The sequence below is a fragment of the Geotrypetes seraphini genome, chromosome 3 (assembly GCF_902459505.1).
Source record: "Geotrypetes seraphini chromosome 3, aGeoSer1.1, whole genome shotgun sequence".
Classification (NCBI taxonomy): domain Eukaryota; kingdom Metazoa; phylum Chordata; class Amphibia; order Gymnophiona; family Dermophiidae; genus Geotrypetes; species Geotrypetes seraphini.
In genome coordinates, this window is record NC_047086.1 from 382,501,860 (window position 1) to 382,528,272 (window position 26,413).

Here is a 26,413-nt window from a genome sequence, read left to right on the forward strand (position 1 = left end):
GAGCAGGAGGGTGGAGAGGAGGAGGAGTGCCACTCCCTTAGAAGACCCAGGGCAGACCACCACCACTTACACCACCACTGTGCACATATATATTTCAGAGTTTGTGTATAAATGCTTATGCCTTCTCAACTCCACTCTGAGTGTACAGTAAACCCCCATGAATTTGCGGTTCGTGAATCGCAGACTCAGTCATTCGCGGTATTTTCTGACTGCCTCTTCTGGTCAAAAAATACAGGGAATGACTGAGGTTCACGAATCAGCCTTCTGCACAGCCAATTCCTCCTCCTCTCCCCTGTCAGCCAATCAGCCTTCTGAACAGCCAATTCCTCCTCCTCTCCACCCCGGTCAGCCAATCAGCCTTCTGCACAGCCGTCGATTCCAATCAGCCTTCTGCACAGCCGATTCCTCCTCCTCTCCCCCCCCCCCCCATTCAGCCAGTCAGCCTTCTGCACAGCCAATTCCTCTTCCTCTCCCTCTCCTCCCCGGTCAGCCAATCAGCCTTCTGCACAGCCGATTCCTCCTGCACTCCCCCCCGTCAGCCAATCAGCCTTCTGCACAGCCTTCTACACAGCTTCCTCCTCTCCACCCAGGTCAGCCAATCAGCCTCTGCACAACTGATTCCTTCTCCTCTTCCCCCCCTACTCCTGTCAGCCAATCAGCCTTCTGCACAGCGGATTCCTCCTCCTCTGCCCCCCCAGTCAGCCAATCAGCCTTCTGCACAGCTGATTCTTCCTCCTCTCCCCCCCCCGTCAGCCAATCAGCCTTCTGTAAAGCCGTCAATTCCAATCAGCTTTCTGCACAGCCAATTCCTCCTCTTCCCCCCCCCCCCCCATTCAGCCAGTCAGCCTTCTGCACAGCCGATTCCTCTTCCCTCCGGTCAGCCAATCAGCCTTCTGCACAGCCGATTCCTCCTCCACTCCCCCCGTCAGCCAATCAGCCTTCTGCACAGCTGATTCTTCCTCCTCTCCCCCCCGTCAGCCAATCAGCCTTCTGTAAAGCCGTCAATTCCAATCAGCCTTCTGCACAGCCGATTCCTCCTCTTCTCCTCCCCATTCAGCCAGTCAGCCTTCTGCACAGCCGATTCCTCCTCCTCTCCTCCCCGGTCAGCCAATCAGCCTTCTGCATAGCCGATTCCTCCTCCTCTCCCCCCGTCAGCCAATCAGTCTTCTGCACAGCCGATTTCTCCTCCTCCCTCCCTCGTCAGCCTTCTGCACAGCCAAACCACCTGCCAGCCTAAATGTTGTTTTTTTTAGTACCCACTGCCGCCCCTGCAGCCCTCTCCCGCCTCCAATCTGCTCCTAAATCACATTCGCGGTTTTTCAAAATTCACGGGTGCTCTTGGAATGGAAACCCCGCAAATTTCGGGGGAGTACTGTATTTAGGGGTGGGGGAAGACAACATTGTTCTAAAATTTGAAATGGCAGGGGAGAGCTAGTTAGAGGGATGTAAAAGAGTGGTAAAGTATGTTCATACTAAATAGAAGATATAGATGTAATCTACACTTCAAATCTCTATGTTAAAAAAATCTGCTATTATGTTCCTAATATAGAACAAGACTGGAAATATGGACTTCTGAGGAAAATATTACTTGCCGAAACACAGGCCATATTGGATCCTAAGGTCCAGTACTGCACATCGTGATTCATTTTTTGAGCAATTTGTGTCTGTCAATAAATATGTTTTACTTTATAATAATTTTATTTTTTCCTTATACTACATTGTTCCCACTTTTTTGTTGTGGTTCTTTTTTGTGATTTTGTTCAGCCCTTTCATTTTGGCATCTGTTTTATGCCATTTGTGCTCGTTACAATGGAGAAGAAGAAAGGACAGCTATGTACCTACCAGTGGGGGCAAGGTTCTGGCCTTGAGCTGATTCAGACTATCCTCGAAGTTACTGCCATCATGACCTATGAATCCACCACAGTGCCTAACAGGGTGGATCTAAATACTCTGTTCTTCCACCTGGGCCTGGATATCGCCAGACTTCTCCAGAAATACCTTCACAATTTTGATGGTTTCCCATATGGTGTCACAGTTGACTACTGCTAGTTTCTAAAATCCACTGAGGGTGTTGCTATGCTGAACCAACTCAGCAGCTCCAGAAGTTGTTGCAGTGTCAAATCTTGATTCCCGATATCCTCTCCTCCAGCCAATTTCCATGCACCAGCTCCCTGCTCGATGAGGCTGACTACTACTTCTGCCCCTTTTCAGATAGTGCTAACAAACTGTTTCCTAATCTCGGTGGAGCCAGCCTATCTTCAGGGCTCAAAGGTGTCCACTCTGCACAAAGGCCCGACTCATTAACAAACAGGATCAGCATTCTATATCCTCTGACCGTATCCTTCAACTTACCTAAGAAACGTTTGCTGCAATTGCAATCAGAAAACTACCAGTCAAAGATTTTCTATTACTGCAGGTTGAAGAGGGAAGCATGAGAGGCGAGCATACAAATTCAGTACCACTAGAGTTATAAAGAGGGTAAGGGGCATGCAGTTAAACTAATTCCTATAGCATAAGATGAAAAAGTAGCCTCTTTCTAGAGAATAGTGAACATGGTTCCACTGAGTGCACAAGCTTACTCTTGAAACGAAGAGGGTGAGGAATGTAATGTACTGGGTAGCTTGTCACCAATAAGAGTTGACCACTAGGGGGAGCTCAAGAGAACATTCAGGTCAGAGCTCAGAAACGAAGGAAAGTTGTGGAAAAAGGGTCGTCTGGGATATGGAATGAGCAAGCAGTTGCAATTCAGAATACAGAGGAAGTTGGTTGAGTCATCTGGAACCAATTTGGAAACCTATTGGTGAATTAAATAAAAAACAGACTATAGAGGCAAGACAGCTTAACATCACAAGAGTCAGTTCCTACAGCAAGGTAGAAGTCTTGAGAAATGTAATACAGTTATAGACCTTCCCCTAATAAGTAAGGAGCAGTAAGAGGTTGAGAGACAGGCAACTGGGTGGGTTAAAATATATTTAAGAAAGGGTCAAAGTAGTTACTGTCTGTCTGAAACATGGCTGTCGGAAGGCCAGCATGGGTGGAACTGGAAATATTTCTTTCAGTAATTCATCTTCCTATAGCAGTGTATTGCAAACTATGTGCCATGGCACACTAGTGTGCCTCCTGAGATTTGAGGTGTGCCACGAGATGCTGGGGAGGAAGAGAGGTGCCAGCTGACTGCCTACAGGATGTGCCTTTCGGGGTGAGAATAATGATAATAGAACATAAGAATTGCCACTGCTGAGTCAGACCAGTGGTCCATCATGCCCAGCAGTCCGCTCACGCGGCGGCCCTCTGGTCCAAGACCAGCACCCTAACTGAGCTTTATTTATATCCCATCATACCTTTTCAGTTCAAGATGGTATACAAGAACAACAAGGGATGCTGTAAGTATAGCGAGGTTACATCAGTAGATTTGTGAAGGGGTGGAAAACAGTTAAGTGAATGGGGTGGTAGGGTAGGAAGAAAGAGCATATTAGAAGAGGTAAGAGATGAGCAGAAAAGAAAGATCAGATAAATTTGTTGAATAAGTGGGTTTTTAGTGATTTTCTGAATGGTATGTTGATGCGTTCAGGATTAGGTCGCTTAAGGTATTGTTCCAGATCCCTGTTTGAAAGGAGGAATCTTTTGAATTTGCATCCTTTGGGAGAAGGAAATGTGAACAGCAATGTTCTGCGAGGGAGGTGGAGTTTGTCCTGTAGGGTGAGGTGTTTCAGGAGGTAGGTGGGTGTGGTGCCGAGAAGGGTCTTGAAGCAAAGGCAACCAAATTTAAAGATTAATCTGGCCTCGATAGGTAGCCAGTGAAGTTTCTTGTAGTATGGGGTGATGTGGTTGGATTTTTTCAAGCCAAAGATTAATCGGATGAGTCTCAGTTTCTTGATAGTTTTTTTGTGAGATCCTAGATAGATTATGTTGCAGTAGTCCAGTGAGCTCAGGACTAGAGAATGGACCAACAGTCTGAATGATATGAAATCAAAGTATGGTTTTAGTGTGCATAGTTTCCATAATAAATGGAAGCATTTTTTGATTACGGTGTTGGCTTCGAGTGTTAGTTGCTGATCTAGGTTAACTCCTAGGATTTTGATGGTAGGGTTAATTGGGAAGTCCATTCCATTTAGGTTGATAGCTGATTCTGTTGGTTTGTTTGTTGGGGAGGCCATAAATATCTTGGTCTTTTCCGGGTTTAGCTTTAGTTTGGAGTTTGTTGACCATTGTTCTACGTGGTTGATGATTGATGAGATGAAGTGTCTGGTTTCAGTTGACAGTGGAAACAATGGGGACAATGATTGTTATGTCATCCGCGTAGATGTATGATTGGAGGTTCCATTTGGAAAGCTCCTGGCCTAAGGAGGACATGTATAGATAAAATAGGGTGGAGGATAGCCTTGGGGGATACCACAGGGGTTGGTCCAGATCTGGGAGTAGGTTTGCTTACTGGAGACTTGGTAGGATCGGTTTCTAAGGAAGCCTCTAAATCAGTTGAGAACGTGGTCAGAGATACCTACGGCATCTAGCCAGTTGAGTAGGATGGCATGGTCCACCAGGTCAAAGGCACTGCCCAAGTCAAATTGGAGTATTAGTGCATGTTTCCCTGAGCTGAGTAGTTGTGCGATGTGATCAATGATGGAGGCTAAGGCTGTTTCGGTGCTGTGGTGTGAGTGGAATCCCGATTGGTATTTGTGGAGTAATGAGAATTTACCTAGGTAGTTTGTAAGGGCAGTGTTGATTAGGTCTTCCATCACTTTGGTGAAGAGGGGGATGTTAGCTACTGGTCTGTAATTGGATGTTGTTGATATGGGGTTTGCGGTTCTTTACAATGGGCGAGATGAAGATGTGACCAAGATAGGTTGGAAATTCGCCGTTTGCCATTAGATGAGAGATCCAGTCGAAGAGCATGGCCTTGAAGGGGGTGGAGGCTGCTCTCATGATGGTGAGTGGGCACATCCTGTAGGCAATCCGCCAGCACCAGTGCCTCTCCTTCTCTCAGTATGTCTTCCCTGCTGGCACCCTCCTACTGGCGATTCAGGGCCCGTCTGGAGGGCATGCACGCTACGTCATTGCATCAATGTCGGTACACTTATGGATGCCTTGAGCTGCGACCACTATGTTTACTATGCCGTGGCTCAACAAAGTTTGCGGGACACTATCCTATAGTAATGGTTGTAGGTCTTTTATCATTTTTTTCTCTTTTTCCAGCTCTGGGTTGTATGTCAGCACCAGGTGGATTCTTTCTACGTCTTTTTTTTTTTTTTTTTTGTCTTTGTACTTTAATATGTTTCCTCTGGATATTTCAAAGGAGGAGGCAATATTCTTTGAGATGATTTTGAAGCTGTAGCCTTTTTATTTAAAAGATAAAGTCACAAAAAATGTAATGGAATAGCCATCACATTATTTTTACTGCAGACTTTGCAAGAGAGACAGCCTTGAAGAGAAATCATTTTTAGATCTGCCACTATAAAAATCACACACAAAAATAAAACAAAGTCTTATCATGATCCAGTGGAACTGATTGTGGTGGTTTGTTTATATATTTTATGTTCTCTTACAATATGTTGTGCAGCACTTTCTATTATATTTTACAGGCTTCTGTGGTCCGTGTCCCATATATGGCAAGATAGATCAGGATGGACTAGATTGGGCTTTGACATCAACTTCAATATTTAGAAAGTAGGGCCTGTGCAGTATGGTCCGAGCCCTGAAAACAGCAAGGGTGAATCAGGATCAAGTATGGAGTGTTTAAAGCTGCTGCCTCAGCACCCTGAGCTTGCAAGTTTGATCCCAGCCTATCCCCTTGTGACCCTGGGCAAGTCACTTAACCCTCCATTGCCCTAGGTACCACAGTTAGATTGTGAGCCTAACAAGGACAGATAGGGAAAATATTTAAGAGTACCCAATTAAAATTCAATGTATTGTAAACCGTTTGGGGCAAGGCCATTAATAAAGCCAAATAAATAAATCCCACATTCATATTGTTTGCTTAAACTAATATGGCAGCCTGCAGGATCATTACAGCAAGAATCACTACAGCACCGGTGATCGTGTAGGCTGCCGTATTAGCTTAAGCTTATTCCCCTCACAAAGCTTACTATAGCGAAACAGGGGCCCTGTCGGGAGTTTGCTGAAGAGGGTCCTTTGAAGAATACCATATGAACTTGGATACACTCAGACCCATTGTTAACCTTCTATCTGCACTCTGCTTACACATCCTGTAGAAGAGATTCCTGTTGCAGATAGGTTTTTGTTTATTTCTTTGGTTTGAGTTTGATTAAGAAGATAGTCTGTAGCTATTGTGTAGTGAAAATCTTTTGAAAGTGGAATGCTACTTATCAGAACAATATTTTTATTCAAGTAAAGAACATAGAACGTGAAGTTTTTCTAGACCAAGGATGTGTCTGAATCTTCAAATTTTTTTTTTTTAATTATTATTTTTATTGATTTCAAATATAGTATCAAGTACAACTTGTACAGAAAGCAAATTAAACCAAACAAATTTAGAAAGCCATAGTAAATCCATACTTTAACACAGTGGTCTCAAACTCAAACCCTTAGTGGGGCCACATTTTGGATTTGTAGGTACTTGGAGGGCCGCAGAAAAAATAGTTAATGTCTTATTAAAGAAATGACAACTTTGCATAAGGTAAAACTCTTTATAGTTTACTAGTCTTTAAGCCCGTTACATTAACGGGTGCTAGAATATATGTCTGTCTGTCTTTCTTTCTTTCTGTCTCTCTCTCCTTGGCTCCCTTTTTCTGTCTGTCTCCCTCCCTCCTGCTGTCTGTCTGTCTGTCATTCTTTGCCTCCATTTTCCTGTGCAGCAGCATTTCCACCCCACTTTCCTGTGGAGCAGCAACAGCAACAGCATTTCCCTTCCTCCCCCCCCCCCCCCGACTTCCCTGTGCAGCAGCAGCGGTATTTGCCTTCCCCTCCAGGTCCCTGTGCAGCAGTTGCAGCATTTCCCCCACCCCTTTTCTTCTCTTACCGTGATCTGGCCTGCTCCGTTCAGACCCTCCCCCACGTTGTGTCCTGCTGCGATCTGGCTGCTCCATTCGGCTCCTCTCCCTTCCCTTCCCGTGGTCTAGCCTGCTCCATGGCCCCCCCTTCCCTTATAGCGTTCCCCACAGGCAGGCAGGCCCAGCTTTTTCCTTGCGGCTCGAGTCCTCTTCTTTATCGGCCACCCCTTCGCTTCATGTCTGTCTGTCTGTCTGGGTATTTTTTTTCTTTGTCTCTCTCTCCTTGCATGCTGCCTGTCTGTCATTTTTTCTGTCTGTGAATCTCCCTGTGCTTCCTTCCTATGTCCTTAGTGCCCCTTTCTATGTCCATAGTGCCCCTTTCTATATCCTTAGTGCCCCCAGTGCCTCCTTCCTTCCCCCCTCCGATGCCAGCCTGCCTTCCATTGAAAACTCCCATCCCCTCCGTTGCCTCCCATCCCCCTCCATTGAAACCCCCCCCATGCCAGCCTGCCTGCCTCCTATCCCCCTGAGCAGCATATTTCCATGGAAACCCCCCCATGCCATCCTGCGTGCCTGCCTTCCATTGAACCCCCCACCCCCCCTCCAATGCCAGTCTGCCTGCCTCCCATCCCCCTGAGTAGCATGTTTCCATGGAACCCCCCCCCATTGCCATCCTGGCTGTCTGCCTTCCATTGAACCCCCCACCAACCTTCCGATGCCAGCCTGCCTGCCTCCCATTCCCCTTCCACTGAAACCCCCTCCCCACCCCATGCCTGCCTGCTTGCTTGCCTCCCATCCCCCTGAGCAGCATGTTTCCATGGAACCCCCCATGCCATCCTGTCTGTCTGCCTTCCATTGAACCCTCCCACCCCTCCTCCGATGCCAGCCTGCCTGCCTCCCATTCCACTGAAACTCCCCCACCCCACCCCGATGCCTGCCTGACTCCCCACCCCCCCTCCCCCGCCGACCCTACCCGGCACAACTGAAACCCCCATTGACCCTCCCATCGCTACAGGTCTGACAAACCCGGCAGGAGCAGCAGCGTCCCAGGCACACTAAACGCTGCTTTGGATCTTCTACTGGCCTAATTTCCTCTGCCGCGTCTCTGATGACGTCATCAGGGACGCGGCAGAAGAAATTAGGCCTGCTCACCTTACCGTATTTTTTTCTCCCTGCTGCTCCTTGCCCTATTGTATTTTTTAGTTGAAAGACGCGGCGGTGGCTCCTCTCATGATCCCCACCTGCGTCGGAAGTCCGACGCAGGCGGGGATCATGAGAGGAGCCACCGCTGTGTCTTTCAACTAAAAAATACAATAGGGCAAGGAGCAGCAGGGAGCAGGTCAGACCGAAAAACAGAACCCTAAGCCGCGCATGCACACTGCTACCTGCAGGTCGCTACAGCTCACGGAAAACGGACACATGCAGTGGAAGTGTGCATGCGCAGCTTAGCGTTTTATTATATTAGATAAATCTTTCCTTTAACAGTTAAACGAAAGATTTATAAACTATGAAGAGTTTTACCTTATGCAAAATTGTCATTAACTATTTTTTCTGCGGCCCTCACATTTAAAGTTTAATATCTTTCCTTTCTCAAAACTCACACATTTCAATCACTACATTGAAAATAAAATCATTTTCCCTACCTTTGTTGGCTGGTGACTTTATTTTTCTGTGCTTTTAACTATTTTTCAAGGGCCTTCTTGTCCTTTGACTGTTTTTCTCTCCGTCTTCACTTTCTGCCTTGCATCCATCTTTGGCATTAACTTAATATTCAATTTTTCTGCTTTCTTTTAAAAATCTACGTTTCCATGTCTTATCTTCCCTTCTATCTCTCTCGTTTTCCATCCCTATTCCCATGGTCTGACATCTCTTTCTATCCTTTCTCCCCTCCCTCCTTCCTTTCCCCTGGTCTGGCATCTGTCTCCTTCCCTCCCCCAACTTTTTATTTCTTTCACCCTTCTCCTTCTTTCTTTCTCTCTCTCTCTCCATGCCCCCTTTCTTTCTATATGTCTGTCTTTCTCTCTCTCTCCGTGCCCCCTTTCTTTCTTTTTTTCTTTCTCCATGCCCTTTCTGTCTGTGTCCCGTCTCCCTTCTTTCTTTCTGTCTCCCTGAACCCCCTTTCTTTCAATATTTCTCCCTGCCCTCCCCCAAGCCACCACCATTGGGGAACAGGCCAGTACTGAGGTCTTAGCTCTCCCTACTTATCTTCCCCAGCACGAGGCTGACCAATTCTCGCCACCCGACGTCAATTCTAACATCGGAGAGGAAGTTCCGGGCCAACCAGGCAGTGATTGGCTGGCCTAGAACTTCCTCTCTGACGTTAGAATTGAAATCGGGTGGCGAGAATTGGTTGACTCCGCGCTGTGGAAGATAAGCAGAGCGATCTAAGAACTCGGCGCTGGCCTGTTCCCCGATTGTGGCGGTGTTAGCCTAGTACCGATGGTGGCGGTGGTAACCTATTCACAGGCTGCGGTGGCAGCCTGTTCCCAAAGGCGGTGACTTGGGGGAGGGCAGTGAGAATGGAAGGGAAGCATGTTGGGGACCCCTGCTTTAGGCGAACCGCACTCAAGTGGCTAAAGAGCCACATGCAGCTCGTGAGCCGCAGTTTGCCGACCACTGACATAGGCTAATGTGAAGAAACACCACCACAGGAGAAATCATAAGGGGTTAAAAAAATTTCTGTGGGACAGATAATTGCAATTTCCAAAGAAACACATTTTTCACATACTTGCCAAAGGCCTTCAGCCCTACACTGCAACCGCCACCACAGCCTGGGATGCCTCGTTGCTTGGTTCCGGTGCTTGTGGGTGAGCTGCAGGGCAGAGTGAGCCGTGCGCTCTAGATCCGGGCTGAGAGGGGGCGGAGGGAGGCTGAGACCGCGAGATGCACAGCGCAATCGGCGGCCACTCACTGACATTCATGCCGACTAGAGATGCAAGACAAAGCGGGCGGAGGGAGGCTGAGATTGGGAGAAGCACAGCGCCACCAGGAGGCCATTTGCCAACATTCCCTCCAGAGAGACGCAAATCAATTACAGCAGTCGCGGTCTGTACGCAATTGTCCTCTCCACAATTGGAAAACTTGTAAAGTGGAGAGGACAGACCTTGGGCCGCAAAATAGTCCCTGGAGGGCTGCGAGTTTGAGACTGCTGCTTTAACAAGAATTAAATAAAAGTAAAACAGTAATTATAGTGGTAAAATTAGCTCAAGTCCTCTATTTGGATCCAAGAAGTTTTAAACTGGCGAACTAAAGAAAAAGTATAATCTATACAATAAAGTAATGCTGTCTTCTATACGATGGGACGGAGACACACATTTTACTTACAGAGCTCAAGATTTATCTTTATCCAAACGGGACAAAGCCAAAAAATTGATTAATTGTCGAGGCTCAAAAAAAAAACATATTTAGTTGAATGGTAGCGAACAATTCACTTAAAAGGATGTCTTAAATAAAATGGAGCCCCCTAGTGAGATGACCCCTGGCTTTAAGAGAAGAAAATCATGTCCGAAGGATTGATTTTTTTCCTACTAAATCCAACGTGACACTGAGGTCTTTTCTCCACTTTTCAGACTAACCATTTGATATTTCTCCTCATGTCTGTGTTTTACTGAATGCATTGTATTGGTGAAGGATTAGTAATATCATTACAGAATTTATATGGCTGGCATTTAAACAAGTCTACACACCATATGGCTTTTCTTTTAGAACCCTTTTTTCATTTTGTGTGTATATTATATTATTTATATTTGATATGTTTATACCTCTAGAGGATATTTTTATATAACTTCTTTATATTTATAGGTGGTTGTATGGATGTATTTTATGATTATTTCATTCTTCTTACAAGTAGTTTATTTTTAGTGCTATGTATGTTTTTTGGGGGGTTTTTTTACGCTACTTTTGGACACATGTTTTGGCGCTATGTATGTTTTTTACAGTATCATTTTTTTGTATATTATCTTTTATTTCAAAAATATTATTTGTAAATTATTTATTATGTATATATATATATATATTCTTTGTGACCCCTGAGGCAGGCACTTTTGAGCTGAAAAATGGACCATGTAGGGTCTAAATGATATGCTGGAATGAACACTTTTTTTGGACGTTAATCCCTAGTTTTGGTGGCTTTCCATCCCTACTTCTTTTGTGGACACTATTTGGGTTTCTGCCAGGTACTTGTGACCTGGATTGGACACTACTAGAAACAGGATGCTGGACTAGATGGACCATTTGTCAGACCCAGTATGGCTATTCTTATGGATTTAATGGGACAGAATCAGCATGGACTCGGTTAAGGGAATTTTTACCCTCACCAATTTAGCTCAATTCTTTGAAGGCATAAATAAAGGTGGCTAAAAATGAGAAGGTTGAGGTAGTGTATCTAGATTTCCAGAAAGCTTTTGACAAAGTTCCTCATGAGACACCTGAAAAAATTAAAAAGCCATAGCATAGAAGGTAGTGTTCTGTTGTGGATTAGGAACTGGTTAATGGATAGAAAACAGAGGGTAGGGTTAAATGGCCATTTCTCCCAGGGGAAGAGGGTGAAAAGTGGAGTGCCTCGGCATCTGATAGGACCGGTGCTATTTTAACATACATAAAAATGATCTAGAAATGACAATGAGTGAAGTGATTAAATTTGCATGTGACACAAAACTATTCAAAGTTGTTAAAACACATGTAGACTGATCTGGATCCAAGATGGCGTTGAGGGCAGACGCTGGGCGTGGAGCTCCTGCCTAATTAGATCTCACTTCACTTACCTTTACTTCATGTCGGTACTGTAATGACGATTTCTTTGTTGGTTTTTGGACATGGGTAAGCGGAAAGGAAATCCGCGAGGTCCGATTCAGATCCCCTTGACGGAGGAGACACACCCGACTTCGGGAGGAACGTCGAGTTCTGCAGCAAGCCTCAGTTATGATTGGGTTTCCTTGACCCCGATTCATGGGCAGGCTCCCCTCCAACCCGGAAAAGGAATCTCCATGGAGAGAAAGAGACGATGCAGCTCCCACAAGAGCTTTTCTCAACAGAGCCTGAAGAAATGATCGGCAGATCATGAAACGTTGGCCATCCTCGGCTTTTATTGATTCAGTGAGGAAGCTGTAGCCATGTTAAGGCAAAGATAAGTGTGGCTTGCTTTTGTTTTTGAATTATCTTTTTTAGTATAACTAAGGGGTTGTTTTGCCAATGATAGAATGTTGGAGGGAAGTTAAAGAGCAATTTAAGCTCCCCTTCATAGTTCCAGAGCAATGTTTGCCCTGCAACTTCTGAGGCGTTTTTCCCCTGTTCAGTTATACCTTTTAGGAATTTAAGTCCAGTGTTGATAATTGGTTAAGCCATAGAACATTTTTGCTACCAGCGCAGAGTTTTAACTGGAGGCATAACATTTGATTTATTTGTATATTTTTCTCCAGTTCCTTCTCCTTTTGTTGTTTCCACATCACATACATAAAATCTTGTTTCCCTACGATTATCACATACGACATAGACATGTCTAAACAATATCATTAATCGTCCCCGTTATAAACAGGGATAGAGTGCAAATTCAATCAATTCAGAAATACAAGCAAGCTTTAAATCATACATTGGTATCAGAAAAAATTCTAAAAGGCGATTATCAACTGAAATATACCTTAACATAAGAAGGTATTGGCGAATAATTGAGTATTCAGCATTTTCTTAAAATTCATCCTCCCCATATAAAACCACAGGATACTAGGCAAGGCATTCCATAGTTTTACGCCAGCCACAGATATCACTGATGCTCCAATCCTAGCGTGCATAGTCAACATTCTACCCTCCAAACTTTATTTCATCCCATTTACCGTATTTTCGCGGATATAACGCGCGCGTTATACGTGATTTTACGTACCGCGCATACCCCTCGCGCGTTATATGCCTGAGCGCGGTATACAAAAGTTTTTAAACATAGTTCCCACCCCGCCCGACGCCCGATTCACCCCCCCAGCAGGACCGCTCGCACCCCCACCCCGAACGACCGCTCGCACGCGCTCCCACCCGCACCCGCATCCACGATCGGAGCAAGAGGGAGCCCAAGCCCTCTTGCCCGGCCGACTCCCCGACGTCCGATACATCCCCCCCCCGGCAGGACCACTCGCACCCTCACCCCGAAGGACCGCCGACTCCCCAACAATATCGGGCCAGGAGGGAGCCCAAACCCTCCTGGCCACGGCGACCCCCTAACCCCACCCCGCACTACATTACGGGCAGGAGGGATCCCAGGCCCTCCTGCCCTCGACGCAAACCCCCTCCCCCCAACGACCGCCCCCCCCAAGAACCTCCGCCCGTCCCCCAGCCGACCCGCGACCCCCCTGGCCGACCCCCACGACACCCCCACCCGCCTTCCCCGTACTTTGTGTAGTTGGGCCAGAAGGGAGTCCAAACCCTCCTGGCCACGGCGACCCCCTAACCCCACCCCGCACTACATTACGGGCAGGAGGGATCCCAGGCCCTCCTGCCCTCGACGCAAACCCCCCTCCCCCCCAGCCGACCCGCGACCCCCCTGGCCGACCCCCACGACCCCCCCACCCCCCTTCCCCGTACCTTTGGAAGTTGGCCGGACAGACGGGAGCCAAACCCGCCTGTCCGGCAGGCAGCCAACGAAGGAATGAGGCCGGATTGGCCCATCCGTCCTAAAGCTCCGCCTACTGGTGGGGCCTAAGGCGCGTGGGCCAATCAGAATAGGCCCTGGAGCCTTAGGTCCCACCTGGGGGCGCGGCCTGAGGCACATGGGCCAAACCCGACCATGTGTCTCAGGCCGCGCCCCCAGGTGGGACCTAAGGCTCCAGGGCCTATTCTGATTGGCCCACGCGCCTTAGGCCCCACCAGTAGGCGGAGCTTTAGGACGGATGGGCCAATCCGGCCTCATTCCTTCGTTGGCTGCCTGCCGGACAGGCGGGTTTGGCTCCCGTCTGTCCGGCCAACTTCCAAAGGTACGGGGAAGGGGGGTGGGGGGGTCGTGGGGGTCGGCCAGGGGGGTCGCGGGTCGGCTGGGGGGGAGGGGGGTTTGCGTCGAGGGCAGGAGGGCCTGGGATCCCTCCTGCCCGTAATGTAGTGCGGGGTGGGGTTAGGGGGTCGCCGTGGCCAGGAGGATTTGGGCTCCCTCCTGGCCCAATATTGTCGGGGAGTCGGCGGTCCTTCGGGGTGGGGGTGCGAGTGGTCCTGCCGAGGGGGGAGAAGAATCGGACGTCGAGGGGGGGCATCAGGCTTTCAGGATGGGGACAGGACTTCAAGGGGGGACAGGCAGATCTTCAAGGGGGACAGGCAGACCTTCAAGGGGGACAGGACTTCAAGGGGGGACAGGCAGACCTTCAAGGGGGGACAGGCAGACCTTCAAGGGGGGACAGGACTTCAAGGGGGACAGGCACGGAGAGGCGGGGCAGTGCACCGAAAGTCAGGGCGGGTGAACGGTGAGTCGGGGCAACCAGAGGAGAGTCGGGGCAGTGCACCGAAAGTCAGGGTGAGTCGGGGCAACCAGATGAGAGTCGGGGAGGGCGAAAGGAGAGTCGGGGTGGCCAGAGGAGAGTCGGGGAGAGCGAAAGGAGAGTCGGGGTGGCCAGAGGAGAGTCGGGCAGCATGCGCGTTATATGCCTGAGCGCGGTATAGAAAAGTTTTTGTACATATCATCGTGATTTCTGCGCGCTATACCCCTGTGCGCGTTTTACAATGGTGCGCGTTATATCCGCGAAAATACGGTATATCTCTAAGCTCTCTTCTCGGTTTATAGATCTCAAAGAATTCGTGTAAGATCTTTGGGGAAACATGAAACAATGTTTGAAGTATGATCGCAAACAATCTTAAACTGTACTCTTTGTTGCATAGGTAACCAGTGTAGTTCAACTGTACACCTTTTTTCTGATATTTCTCAAGTAACTCACAAAAGAAAGGACTTTTCGACTTATAGGTCAAGAGCCCAAGCTCTAGGTGCTTCGTTTATATTAAAATTTCCATCTAAGTGCTGTGTTACATTAGAAGGGAAATATTTTCCTTTTTTTTTGAACCAAAACAGTTATTAGAATTTATTGTGGCTAGAGAGGGGGAAGGAGTGATGTTAGGCACAATAGTATCTCCTACTGTCGAGTTGTCTCCTAATGCTGCCCTTTTAGTAAAATTTGCTTACTGTTGCCTTTTTTTTTCTTTTTTCTTGGATCTCATAAACATTGTGGACTAAATAATTACTATAATTTACCTAAGATTGTCTTTATACCACAATTTAATGTGGATATTTTATTTCAGAATCTGTATGCAAGTAAAAGTTTGCTTGTTTGTATTTGAAAACCAATTAAAAATAAATAATTTTAAAAAAGCACACATGTAGACTGTGAAAAATTGCAAATAGACCTTAGGAAATTAAAGGGCTGGGCATCCAAATAGCAAATTTAATTTAATGTGGACAAATGCGAAGTGATGCACATTGGGAAGAATCATCCAAATCAGTTACCTGATGTTAGATCTTTTTCTTGGGTGCCGACTTCTAAGGACAATATGCTGAAATCTTCTGCCCAGTGGGCAGTGACGGCCAAAAAAGCAAAACAGAATGCTAGGAATTATTAAGGAAGGGATAGAAAATAAGGCAAAGAATACTATAATGCCTCTATCACCCCATGGTGCAACCTCACCTTGAGTATTGTGTGTAATTCTGGTTGCCATATCTCAAAAAAGCAGAATTTTTTTTAAAAAAAAGGTGACCAAAACGATTAAAGGGATGAGGAAAGCTTAAGCTTGGAAAATAGATAGCAGAGGGGGGAATAAGATAGAGGTCTACAAAATCGTGAGTGGTGTAGAATGGGTAAAGTTTAATAGACCTTTTTACTCAGAGACCAAGAGGACACAATGAAATTACATAGAAATACAGTGGTACCTCGGTTTACGAGTGCACCGGTTTGCGAGTGTTTTGCAAGACGAGCAAAACATTCGCAAACTTGGTGCCTCGTAAACCGAGCTTGCCTCGCTGTACGAGCGCCCCCCCTGCGAACCGGCACCTTCCCCCCGCGATCCGGCACCCCCCCCCCCCGCCGCCATCAGGCACCCCTCCGCCGCAACCTGAGATCCCCCAACCCACCCGAACCCTCTTCTTACTTCCAATGTAGCCTCCGCATCGGCATCGGCACCAGCATGTCCTGTGCCCGAAAATCTGCTTCCTGTGCCGGGCCTTGAGCATGTGCGCATGCTCAAGGCCCGGCACAGGAAGCGGATTTTCGGGCACAGGACATGCTGGTGCCGATGCCGATGCGGAGGCTACATTGGAAGTAAGAAGAGGGTTCGGGTGGGTTGGGGGATCTCAGGTCGTGGCGGGGGGGGTGCCCGATGGCGGGGGTGCCGGATTGCGGGGGGGAGGGTGCCGGTTCGCAAGGGGGGCCTTTGGGGGGAGCAATGCCTGTTCTCGTGGGGGGAGAGCAGCGCTGCTTGCCTCGGCGGGGGGGGGAAGGTGGGGGGAACCTATCAAAGCAAGTTTCCCTTACTTCCTATGGGGAAACTTGCTTTGATATACGAGCATTTTGGATTACGAGCATGCTCCTGGAACGGATTATGCTCGTAATCCAAGGTACCACTGTACTTTTAAATGGAAAGGTGTGGCTCACTGGTGAGCTGCTGCCTCTGCACCTAGAGGTTCTGTGATCAAATCCCAGTGCTGCTCCTTGTGACCCCAGGCAAGTCACTTAATCCTCCAATGCCCACCGCTTTGAATGTCAGCTTTGAAATGCCAAAGCCACAAAAGGCGGTATACAAGTCCCCATTCCTTTCCCTTTAACAAAATAAGAGAAAATGTTTTTCACTCAACAAATAGTTAAGCTCTGGAGCTCTTTGCCAGAGAATGTAGTAACAGCTATTAGCATATCTGGGTTTTAAAAAAAGGTTTGGACAAATTCCTGGAGGCAAAGTTTATAGTCGGCTATTGAGACATGAATGAGGAAACCCACTGCCCTCCCTGGCATTAGCAACATGGAATGCTGTTACTCTTTGCCAGGTACTTGTGACCTGCATTGGCCACTGTTGGAGGCAGAATATTGGGCTAGATGGACCATTGGTCTGCCCTGATATCGCTATTTCATTTTTCAGTTATTACAAAATGTATAGCCTTTGTCCAAGGCACAGTACAACTCCCCCCCCCCCACACATATAAGAGAAAACAATCGCTCATCCAGTTTATAATTTTTAACCAGCTCCTAGATTAACTAGCTTGATTATTAATATTCTGTGTAAATCACAGTCAAATTTTTTTTTACTGAAATCCAGATAGGGAGATACAGCAAGTGTTGCCTGCTGCTCTGATCATTTTATCAAAGAAATGAAAATGTGTCTGGCAAGATTTTTTTTTCGCCCTTCTGAATCTAGCTGCTTGTCACCCTCTAGACCTCTGGATTTTACTGTAGCTAGTGCACAGCAACAAAGTAAGGGGGGGAGGGGAGAGGAAATCAATAAATAGCATTCAATATTAGGTGCTGGGATGATCCATACCAATCTGTAAAGAGCGCTCTGCACAGAGTGTCCTGTACAGAATACTAGCTTATTATGTATTTGGTGCCAACGACTAGTGTAAATGCTGATAGGTCAGCTGGAGTGAGAGGTACACTGAGTGTGATGTCAGGATGTTAGAAGATTACATTACATTAGAGATTTCTATTCCGCCATTGCCCTGCGGTTCAATAATAATTTAATAATAATAATAATAATTTTATTCTTGTATACCGCCATACCCAATAAGTTCTAGGCAGTTCACATCCGTTAATTAAGATCCGCGATGACACACGGATTTACAAAATTTTAACAAAGTTACAGGCAATGAAGAGGGGAGCGTGGGAACGCTTTAACTGAGATTTAGCAGAGGTAAAAGTAATACAGAAGGTAGGGTTGGAAGGTATGAGATAACGAGAGAGAGACCAAGTGGGGGGAGGGGGGGAAGTGGGGGGAACAGAAGGAACGGGGTGAGTGTGGGAAAGGGGAGAGGCAGGGGGAAAGGAGGTTAAAAGACCTGTTCGCGGAAAAGGTGCATTTTGAGAAGTTTTCTAAAACTAAGGTAAGTGGGGGCCTCGAGTATCATTTGGGCAAGCCAAGGGTTCAGCTTAGCTGCCTGGTAAGCAAAGGTTTTGTCGAGGAATCTTTTGAAATGACATAATTTTAGGGATGGGAAGACGAACAGCTGGATTCTGCGGGATTTCTTGTTGGTGAGATTCAGAGTGAAATAAATAAATAAATAAGAAATAAAAACACTACTGTTCAAAAAATATCTCCCATCAATCAAAACCGCCATCTAATGAGTTCCCAATCAATTCCTTTGGGAATAGAATCTCTTTATCCAACCCAAACTAAACACTCCTACTGTCCATATCATCAACATTAATTAACCAACATCATGCAATCATCAAAACAATAAATACACCTCCGCTTATAGGCATATGATGCTACTCTCCACCCGAAGAAACTTGATTCAGCTCATGTAACATCTTTTGTAATCTAGAATATATTGTAATTCTTTATTCTCCACCAGTTGTAAATTGACTCAGTTGCTATGTAACATCTTCTGTGATATTGAATGTACTGTAATTCTTCACTATTACCTGTAATTAACTCTTACAGGTAATGTAATTCTACTGGAAATGCCCAGATATCATCTTTATTGTAATCCACCTAGAACCGCAAGGCACATGCGGAATAGAAATCCATAATGTAATGTAATGTAATGTAAATGGTGATTGAGATATCTAGGTAATAGGCCAAAAACTGTTTTGTAGCAGAAGCAGGCAGATTCAAGGCAGATTACAAAAGAATTACAAAAAAGGTATTACATGAAGAAGATATCTGGTCATTTCTAGAGGAGATAAGGAGTAGATGAGGTTGCTTTGGGGAATTGGGAAGGTATTGGGGAGTGGTACTGGGAAGGAGTTAGCGGTATTAAGTCGTTTGCAGGAATTTCTTGAAGAGTAGAGTCTTATTTCTTTTCTGAATGTTTTGTAGTCTGGGATCATAATTAGTAGATTGGAGATTTGGATGTCGAGTTTTGCTGCTTGTGTGGCTTGGAGGCCGTCATATAGTTTTTTCCATTTGACTTCTTTGATTGGAGGTGCATGAATGGAGTGTGGGTTTTCCTATGTCTAGTTGATATAGTTTGGATGAGGCGGTTGTTCAGGTAGGTTGGGCTGTCCCCGTTTTAATTTGAATTTGAATAGTATTCTAGCCGGAATTGGAAGCCAGTATGAGTTGATCACGTGTATATTAGAAAAAAACACAGCCATGTTCTTCGGGTCTAAAGCTGCCTGAAGCGGAGAATATGTATCTGCTGAGCTAAAGTTATTTTTCTAAAGCGATAAGATAAGATGAAAATATTAGTAAGATCGTTTCTAATATAGAGTTTATTTGTTTGCAGGGGGATTTCCTTGATAAAGCCTAGTATAGGCGAAACATAGTTCTATGTCGGAGCGACTCCCCTTCCGCGTAGACCAGGATGAGTACAATTTAACTCTAAAAGTATTTTTTCTACTCTAAATTATTCTAAGAAACTATATTTATTAAATGAGACCAATGACGATGTTGGTGCTGATATGCCGTATGTAAAAAAAGTCTAATGTTCATACTGGCTGCACTGCTGAGGTCTGAGAGAAAGTTACCCTAAGACTTTATGTGTGACTGGAAACCTAACTAGGTACACAAAGGAAGGTGTTTCATAACATCGCAACTGATTGTTGGGACTGCCCATGGCCACATCCCATTTGGGGTTAGATCCGCACGTAATGCTTAATGACTGCCAATCAATGCCAATACAGTGGTACCTCGGTTTGCGAGTGTTTTGCAAGACGCTTCGATTTGCAAGGGCCCCCTCCTGCGAACCGGCACCCTCCCCCCGCCATCAGGCCCCCCCTGCCACCATCGGGCACCCCCCCCGCCGCGACCTGAGGTCCCCCCAACCCACCCGAACCCTCTTCTTACTTTGCTGTAGCCTCCGCAGCGGCACCGGCACCAGCATGTCCTGTGCGTGGTGCCGGTGCCTGAAGATCTGCTTCCTGTGCTGTTCGAACGTGAACTCTCAAGGCCCAGCACAGGAAGCAGATCTTCAGGCACCGGCACCGGCACCACGCACAGGACATGCTGGTGCTGGTGCCGCTGCGGAGGCTACAGCAAAGTAAGAAGAGGGTTCGGGTAGGTTGGGGGGACCTCAGGTCGCGGCGGGGGGGTGCCCGATGGCAGCGGGGGGTGCCGGTTTGTGGGGGACCTTTGGGAGGAGCAATGCCGGTTCTCGTGGGGGGGGGAGCAGCGCCGCTGGCCTCGGGGGGGAGGGTGGGGGGGTGGGAACCTATCAAAGCGAGTTTCCATTATTTCCTATGGGGAAACTCGCTTTGATAAACGATCATTTTGGATTACGAGCATGCTCCTGGAACGGAATATGCTCGTAATCCAAGGTACCACTGTAATTGGATTGTGAGTGCTTAGTTAGCTAATTAGTTTATACATGGATCTGGGATCCACACCCAAACTTGCGCACCCAATATCGGGTGACCTTTTATAAACCCTCCCTCAGTGGAGCAGATAAAGTCCAAATGGCCCAGCAGATCCTGCCCACACTACCAGCTGTAAAAGCATGATCGATTGTAATATACCACTCTTTAGCCAGTCCATTTCTTCCGTTTTCTCTTTGGTTCCCTGCCTTCCCAGGCATCTAGATGAGCATATAAGTTCCCATACTTCACCAACACCTAGCCACTATGTTGCCTTTGAGTAACATTTCCATTTTTGTTCCCTCTGATGTTTAACAAGTCTGGGATTATCCATTTTCTACTTTTATCAGGAAAGGCATTATATATAAGCTAATAAAACTACCGTGTTTCCCCGAAAATAAGACCTACCCTGAAAATAAGCCCTAGCATGATTTTCGGGGTTGGTCTTACTATAAGCCCTACCCCCGAAAATAAGCCCTAATCGCCGGCAGCAGCACTTCCCCCTGCACCCCCACTGACCCTCCCAACTCTCCCTCCCCATATAAACCCCAATCGTGAGATTGAAATACCTGGTAACAAATGGCAGCGTCGGCAGCCTTCTCGCGCCTAGGCATTCCATACCGCGTTGTTGATGACATCGTTGATGCGGCAAAGAAATGCAGGGGCGTGAGAAGGCTGCGATGCAGCCTGTGCTGCCGACGCTGCTGTCTGTTATCAGGTATTGCGGTCTCGCGGTTGGGGTTCGGATGGGAGGAAGAGATGAAAGGGTCAGGGGGTGGGGCGGCGGGATAGAAAGATGCTGCACGGGAGGAAGGGAGAACAGAGGGATAGAAGCTTCAGGGGTTCTGCTGCACAAAGGGAGGAATAGAAGCTGCAAGAGTTCTGCTGCACAGGGGGAAGGGAAGGAGGAATAGAAAGATACTGCACAAGGGGATGAGTGAGAGGGGAGGAAAGATGCTGCACATATGGGGGAGAGAAAGGAAATAGGAAGAATTGGGGTGGAGGAGAGGAAGGAAGAGATGATCATTGTACATGAAAAAAAATAAAACCTACCCCGAAAATAAGACCTAGTGCCTTTTTTGGCGCAAAATTAATATAAGACAGTGTCTTATTTTCGGGGGAAACACAGTATAACTTGTTCCCAGCTTAGGAATGGTGTTGCATCTGTCGCTTTGAACCTTTCCTATTTTAAGGGCAAAGGTGAACAGAGCTGTGAGATGCACAGTCAACACAAAGTTTAATTTGAATACAAGCAGTCCCCGGGTTAAGAACAAGTTACGTTTTTAAAGCTGTTCTTAAGTCAGATTTGTATGTAACTCAGAACTTGCAGATTTTAAGATTTCTTACTGCTTACCTCTGCTCCCAGGTGACAAAAGGGTCAACTGTCCCTACCAGTATTCATTCTAAGGTACAGTATGCACAACTACACTCTGTTCTTAATGTGGCCAAGCATCATTCCTGAATCTGCAGCAGGAGAAGTGCAGTAGTCTATGCCACTGGAAATACTGTTCAGTGAAATCAAATGAAGCCACAATTTTGTTCTTAAGTACAAGTTGGGCGTCTGTAACTCAGGGACTGCCTGTACTTGATTACTCTAAAAATCAGATCCGACTGTGGCCCAAATCAAGAACCCAGGCTTTGTCCAAGTTCAGTCCAAAAGGGCCACAGGCAGGCTAGATGTCCAGGATACCCCTAACTGTGAGCTCCTCCGGGACAGATATGAAGGACGGGCTAAAAAAAAAATAATACTCGTAATTGAATAAATAAATAAGCATTAGAGAGATTTGCATGCCTGATATGTCTGCTATATGCTAATTTCTCTTGCATATTCATTAGGAATATCTTGGATATCTGGCCTGTTTTTGACCTTCAAGGACTTGGACAAGCCAGCTTTAAAACTTCAAAAATGACTTGACAGTTCTCCTAAAGGAAGGGAAGTGGCTCCACACTGTGAACCAGTTCACTAAGGAGGACTGTGGGACTGTTTATACTAGGTGGCTTGGTATGGTAATAAGGAAAAGTAGCCTCAGCCTTGACTCTCGAAAATAGAGATAAAATGTAAACATGTAAATACTGTAAAGCAAAAGTGAAAAAAAAAAAAAACTGCAAGTCTCTAAGTGCCAAATCACAGTGCAGATCCATATACTGAAAACCTACCCCTTTTTTAAATGAGCCACATAGGCACTCTGAAGTGCTGCTTCCAGGAAGTAGCCGAGTTCAAAGTCATGGCAGGATGCACTGCTTTTTACATGTCTCATGTGTGCATGGTGCGCATGGTGCGCATGGTATATAAGCTGGAAAAAAAAGCAAAAATGTCCTTTATCATCCCCCTTTCAGTAAACATGAAAGCACAGTTTATGATTTCTCACGAAAGCAAGGACACCGCACATTTGTTTGTGGGATTTCAAGTATACTTGTCTCTTAATGCATACGAGTACAAAGCAATCTGGAAGATTTTCTCTCATGTGATAGCACCATAGTACATAGGAAGACAGTGTATTAAACATCATCCACACAGCTCCCTGATAGACTCTGTTGGGGAGCAGTAGGCTGTAAAGGTAGAACAAAAGTTCCTCCGAAAATATGTACATCCCAGAACTTTAGGTGTTCTGCAGTTTGTTGCAATACAAACCCTTCTTAGCAGTTGGTTTTTTGAGACAGTCGAGCCAAAGATCTCTCTTGGTATTACTCCTAAAAATGAAATTTTTGTAGTAGAGAATGACATAGTGACAAAAGTCATCATCATTCCCGTCCCCGCAGATAACCATGGGAAATCATCCCATGTCATTCTTTAGCGTCTAACTCAACCTTAGTCCATCTACACCAGCATTCTTCAATGCAAGACTTGAGGATCAGTGGCTGTACCCATTCATACTCTGATTCTTATGCGAGTCAAGTACAGAGTAATGAAGCCACTGTGACATCACTGATGAGGTTGGCTTTTAGGTATTGGTGGAATGAGGCATTATGACATCACAATCTCAGCTCTGGAATGTTGCTACTCTTTGGGTTTCTGTCAGGTACTTGGGACCTAAGTTGGCCACTGCTGGAAACAGGGTACTGGGCTTGATGAAAACAGAAAGGGAATGGGGACTTGTATGCTGCCTTTTTGTGGCTTTGGCATTTCAAAGCTGATATTCAAAGCAGTGGGCACTGGAGGATTAAGTGACTTGCCCAGGGTCACTGGGATTTGATCTCACAACCTCTGGGTGAAGAGGCAGCAGCTCTACCAGTGAGCCACACCTTCAGTCTAGTCTAGTGTAGTGTGAGCAGTTCTTATGTGAGCTGAGTATAGGACAATCAAGCCATTGTGACATCACAGGTAAGGCTGGCTCTTAGGCATTGATGGAATGAGGCATTATGACATCACAATCTCAGCTCTGGAATGTTGCTACTCTTTGGGGTTTCTGCTAGATACTTGGGACCTGGGTAGGCCACTGCTGGAAACAGGATACTGGGCTTGATGGACTTACAGTCTATCCCAGTATGACCATCCTGTGTCATTCTTTAGTGTCTATTTCAACCTCAGTCCTTCTACACCAGCATTCTTCAATGCAAGGCCTGAGGGTCAGTGGTTGTACCCATTCGATTCTTCCCTCACTCCTTAAAGAATGGCATGGGGAAGGTTTCCTGTGGTTATCCGCTTGATTTTTCTATGTAGCATTCTGTAGTAATTTAGTTTGTTCAGTTTTCACAATAGTGGAGGGGATATTTGTGAAAGGGAGGGGAGACAGGGGTTTTGTTGATCCTTGCTCTGTATTATTTGTGTTTATAAAATGACAATTGTACAGAATATTGTCTCTTTTTATACTTTAATAAAATAAGTTCAGTATAAAATCATAACTATTCGAGGCTTGTGTGGATGGAATCTGACAGTTTGCAGGGCGGGGACCAAGCTTGCGGGGCGGAGACAGGGGCCTGAGCTCACAGGGACGGGGCGGGAATGGTGATAAATTTTTTCCACGTGTCATTCTCTAGTGCCTAACTCACAGGCACCATTTGGGGCGAATTGCCAACCATCCACTAGGCCAGTGTCTCGCAAACTTTATGAGCCATGGCACACTAAACTGGTGGCCGTGGCTCGAGGGCAGCCAAAGTGCACAGATGTCGCCGCGATGGCATCACACGATACGCGACATCATCACATCAACATCCACGCATGCGCGGAGGCCCTCCAGACATGGCACTGAGCCACCAGTAGGGGGTGCTGAAAAAGAAGAGGCGCAGAGAGGAGGAGAGGCGCTGGTGGCGGCTGCCTGCCTACAGGATCTGCCTCTAGCCGCGCTGGTGCCTTTTCTCTTCCCCGGCATCTCGCAGCACAGTTTGCAATACAGTGCACTAGGCACTGTTTATAGAATCACCCTTTAGTGGTTTTAGGTACCAGTAGGTGGTGAATCCTTCGGCGCACTGTCATTTAGGCCAGGATTTTCGCAGCCTAAATGAGCGCTCCTAAGTCAAACCACACCCAAATTCCACCCCAAATCTGCCCCTACTTGCTGGAAGACGCCTCGCTGTAGATGCCTACCGAGTTAGGCACCTACCAGCCAATTCATTTTTTAATGGATTTTAATTGTTTCTAATGGCGATTTCATTTATCAGCACTGATTAAGCCAATTAAGATAGAATCTGGGCCCACGAGTCCACCTGTAGCTATCCCCCTGCTTTTTATACTGGTTTTACTCTTTCATCTCTGTACCGTATCCACATCCCCCCCCCAGAGGCAACACTGTACTTATCTTCATTAGCATTACCAGGTAAAAATCGACAGACATATTTAAGAACATTCCCTCAATAGCAAACAAAGTTGCACGTGCATATCTATGTGCAATTCCGATTTGCATGCGCAACTTAATTGGCTGACGAGCCAATCAGCACCATTATAGGACCTAATTAGAATTTAGTCGCACGTCCATCTGAGCAAATTCCATAATGTTCTGCACAAAGTTTCTAAGTTGCATAACTGAAAAAGAGGTGCATTGACGAGCATGGTGGGAGGGGCATGTCTATTACTTATGCATGATATTATAGAACCAAGCCTATTATCTCCTATTGCCAGGGCCAAGTCTCAAAATGACTACAGCACAAAATCACATGGATGTTAGTGTAAGACTTTAAGTACATCATCTCCTCTTCTCAGGGTTAAGTGCGTCTCTAGCTGCTGCCTAGAGTGTGGTAGGTATTCGACAAGTTTTATAGACTGAAGATGGCGCACCCCACAGCAATGCCATTAAAAAAGGTAAATAAAATATTGAATCATTTTGCCTCCTTTTGCTAAAGTTTGAAGGCTCTGCTTGGGTGCTCCGAATTCTGAACTTGCCCCACTAGTTCTCAGGACTGGTTTTTCATTTGAAATCTCAAAAGGAACAAGAAGTTACTTTCGCAGGCATTGTGTAAACATTTTTTTTTTTCCATTAGTGCATACATCAAGTGAAGAGAAGCCTTTCAAACTGCCTGTAGGTCTTGCCAAAAAAAAAGCAATAAACTTACTTTTCACTTGCCCCCTATGAATTTTTTTAAAAAAAGTTCTCTTCATACATGGAATGCCCCAGTCACTTCTTCTTAAGCTCTGAAGGTAAAAAGGCAATGAATGAAAGCTGATTAATAACTGACACGGTGACTCACACTGCTGCCAACCTTTGAAGAGAAGTAGGACACGCATGCTCACGTCTGCTGTGGTTTTCCTGAAGGCCGAATGGATTTATAAACCGCTAAATCACCTCAGGAGGGGAGTGTGGCCTAGTGGTTATAGTTGCTGCCTCAGCACCCTGAGGAAGTGAGCTTGATCCAAGCCTGCTCCTTGCGACTCTGGGCAAATTACTTAACACTCCAATGCCCCAGGTACCACAGTTAGATTGTGAGCCTGCCGGGACAGATAGGGAAGATATCAAAGAGTACAGTACTACCCCGATATTCGCAGGGGTTCCGTTTCAGGAACCCCCGCGAATCTTGAAAAACCGTAAATATGGTTTTTTGTGGGGGAGATAGAAACATAGAAACATAGAAGATGACGGC

The 26,413-nt window shown here is 46.3% G+C and overlaps 1 protein-coding gene across 2 annotated transcripts in view; it reads right to left on the bottom strand.

The window, feature by feature from the left end:
* Nucleotides 1-26,413, bottom strand: part of TTC7A (tetratricopeptide repeat domain 7A) — a 351,234-nt gene that overhangs the window by 284,206 nt on the left and 40,615 nt on the right. For both annotated transcript variants that reach the window (XM_033938375.1, XM_033938376.1), the window contains one exon: nt 22,559-22,695. In XM_033938375.1, the coding sequence (XP_033794266.1) occupies nt 22,559-22,695 (137 nt within the window). The remainder of the gene's footprint in view (nt 1-22,558; nt 22,696-26,413) is intronic.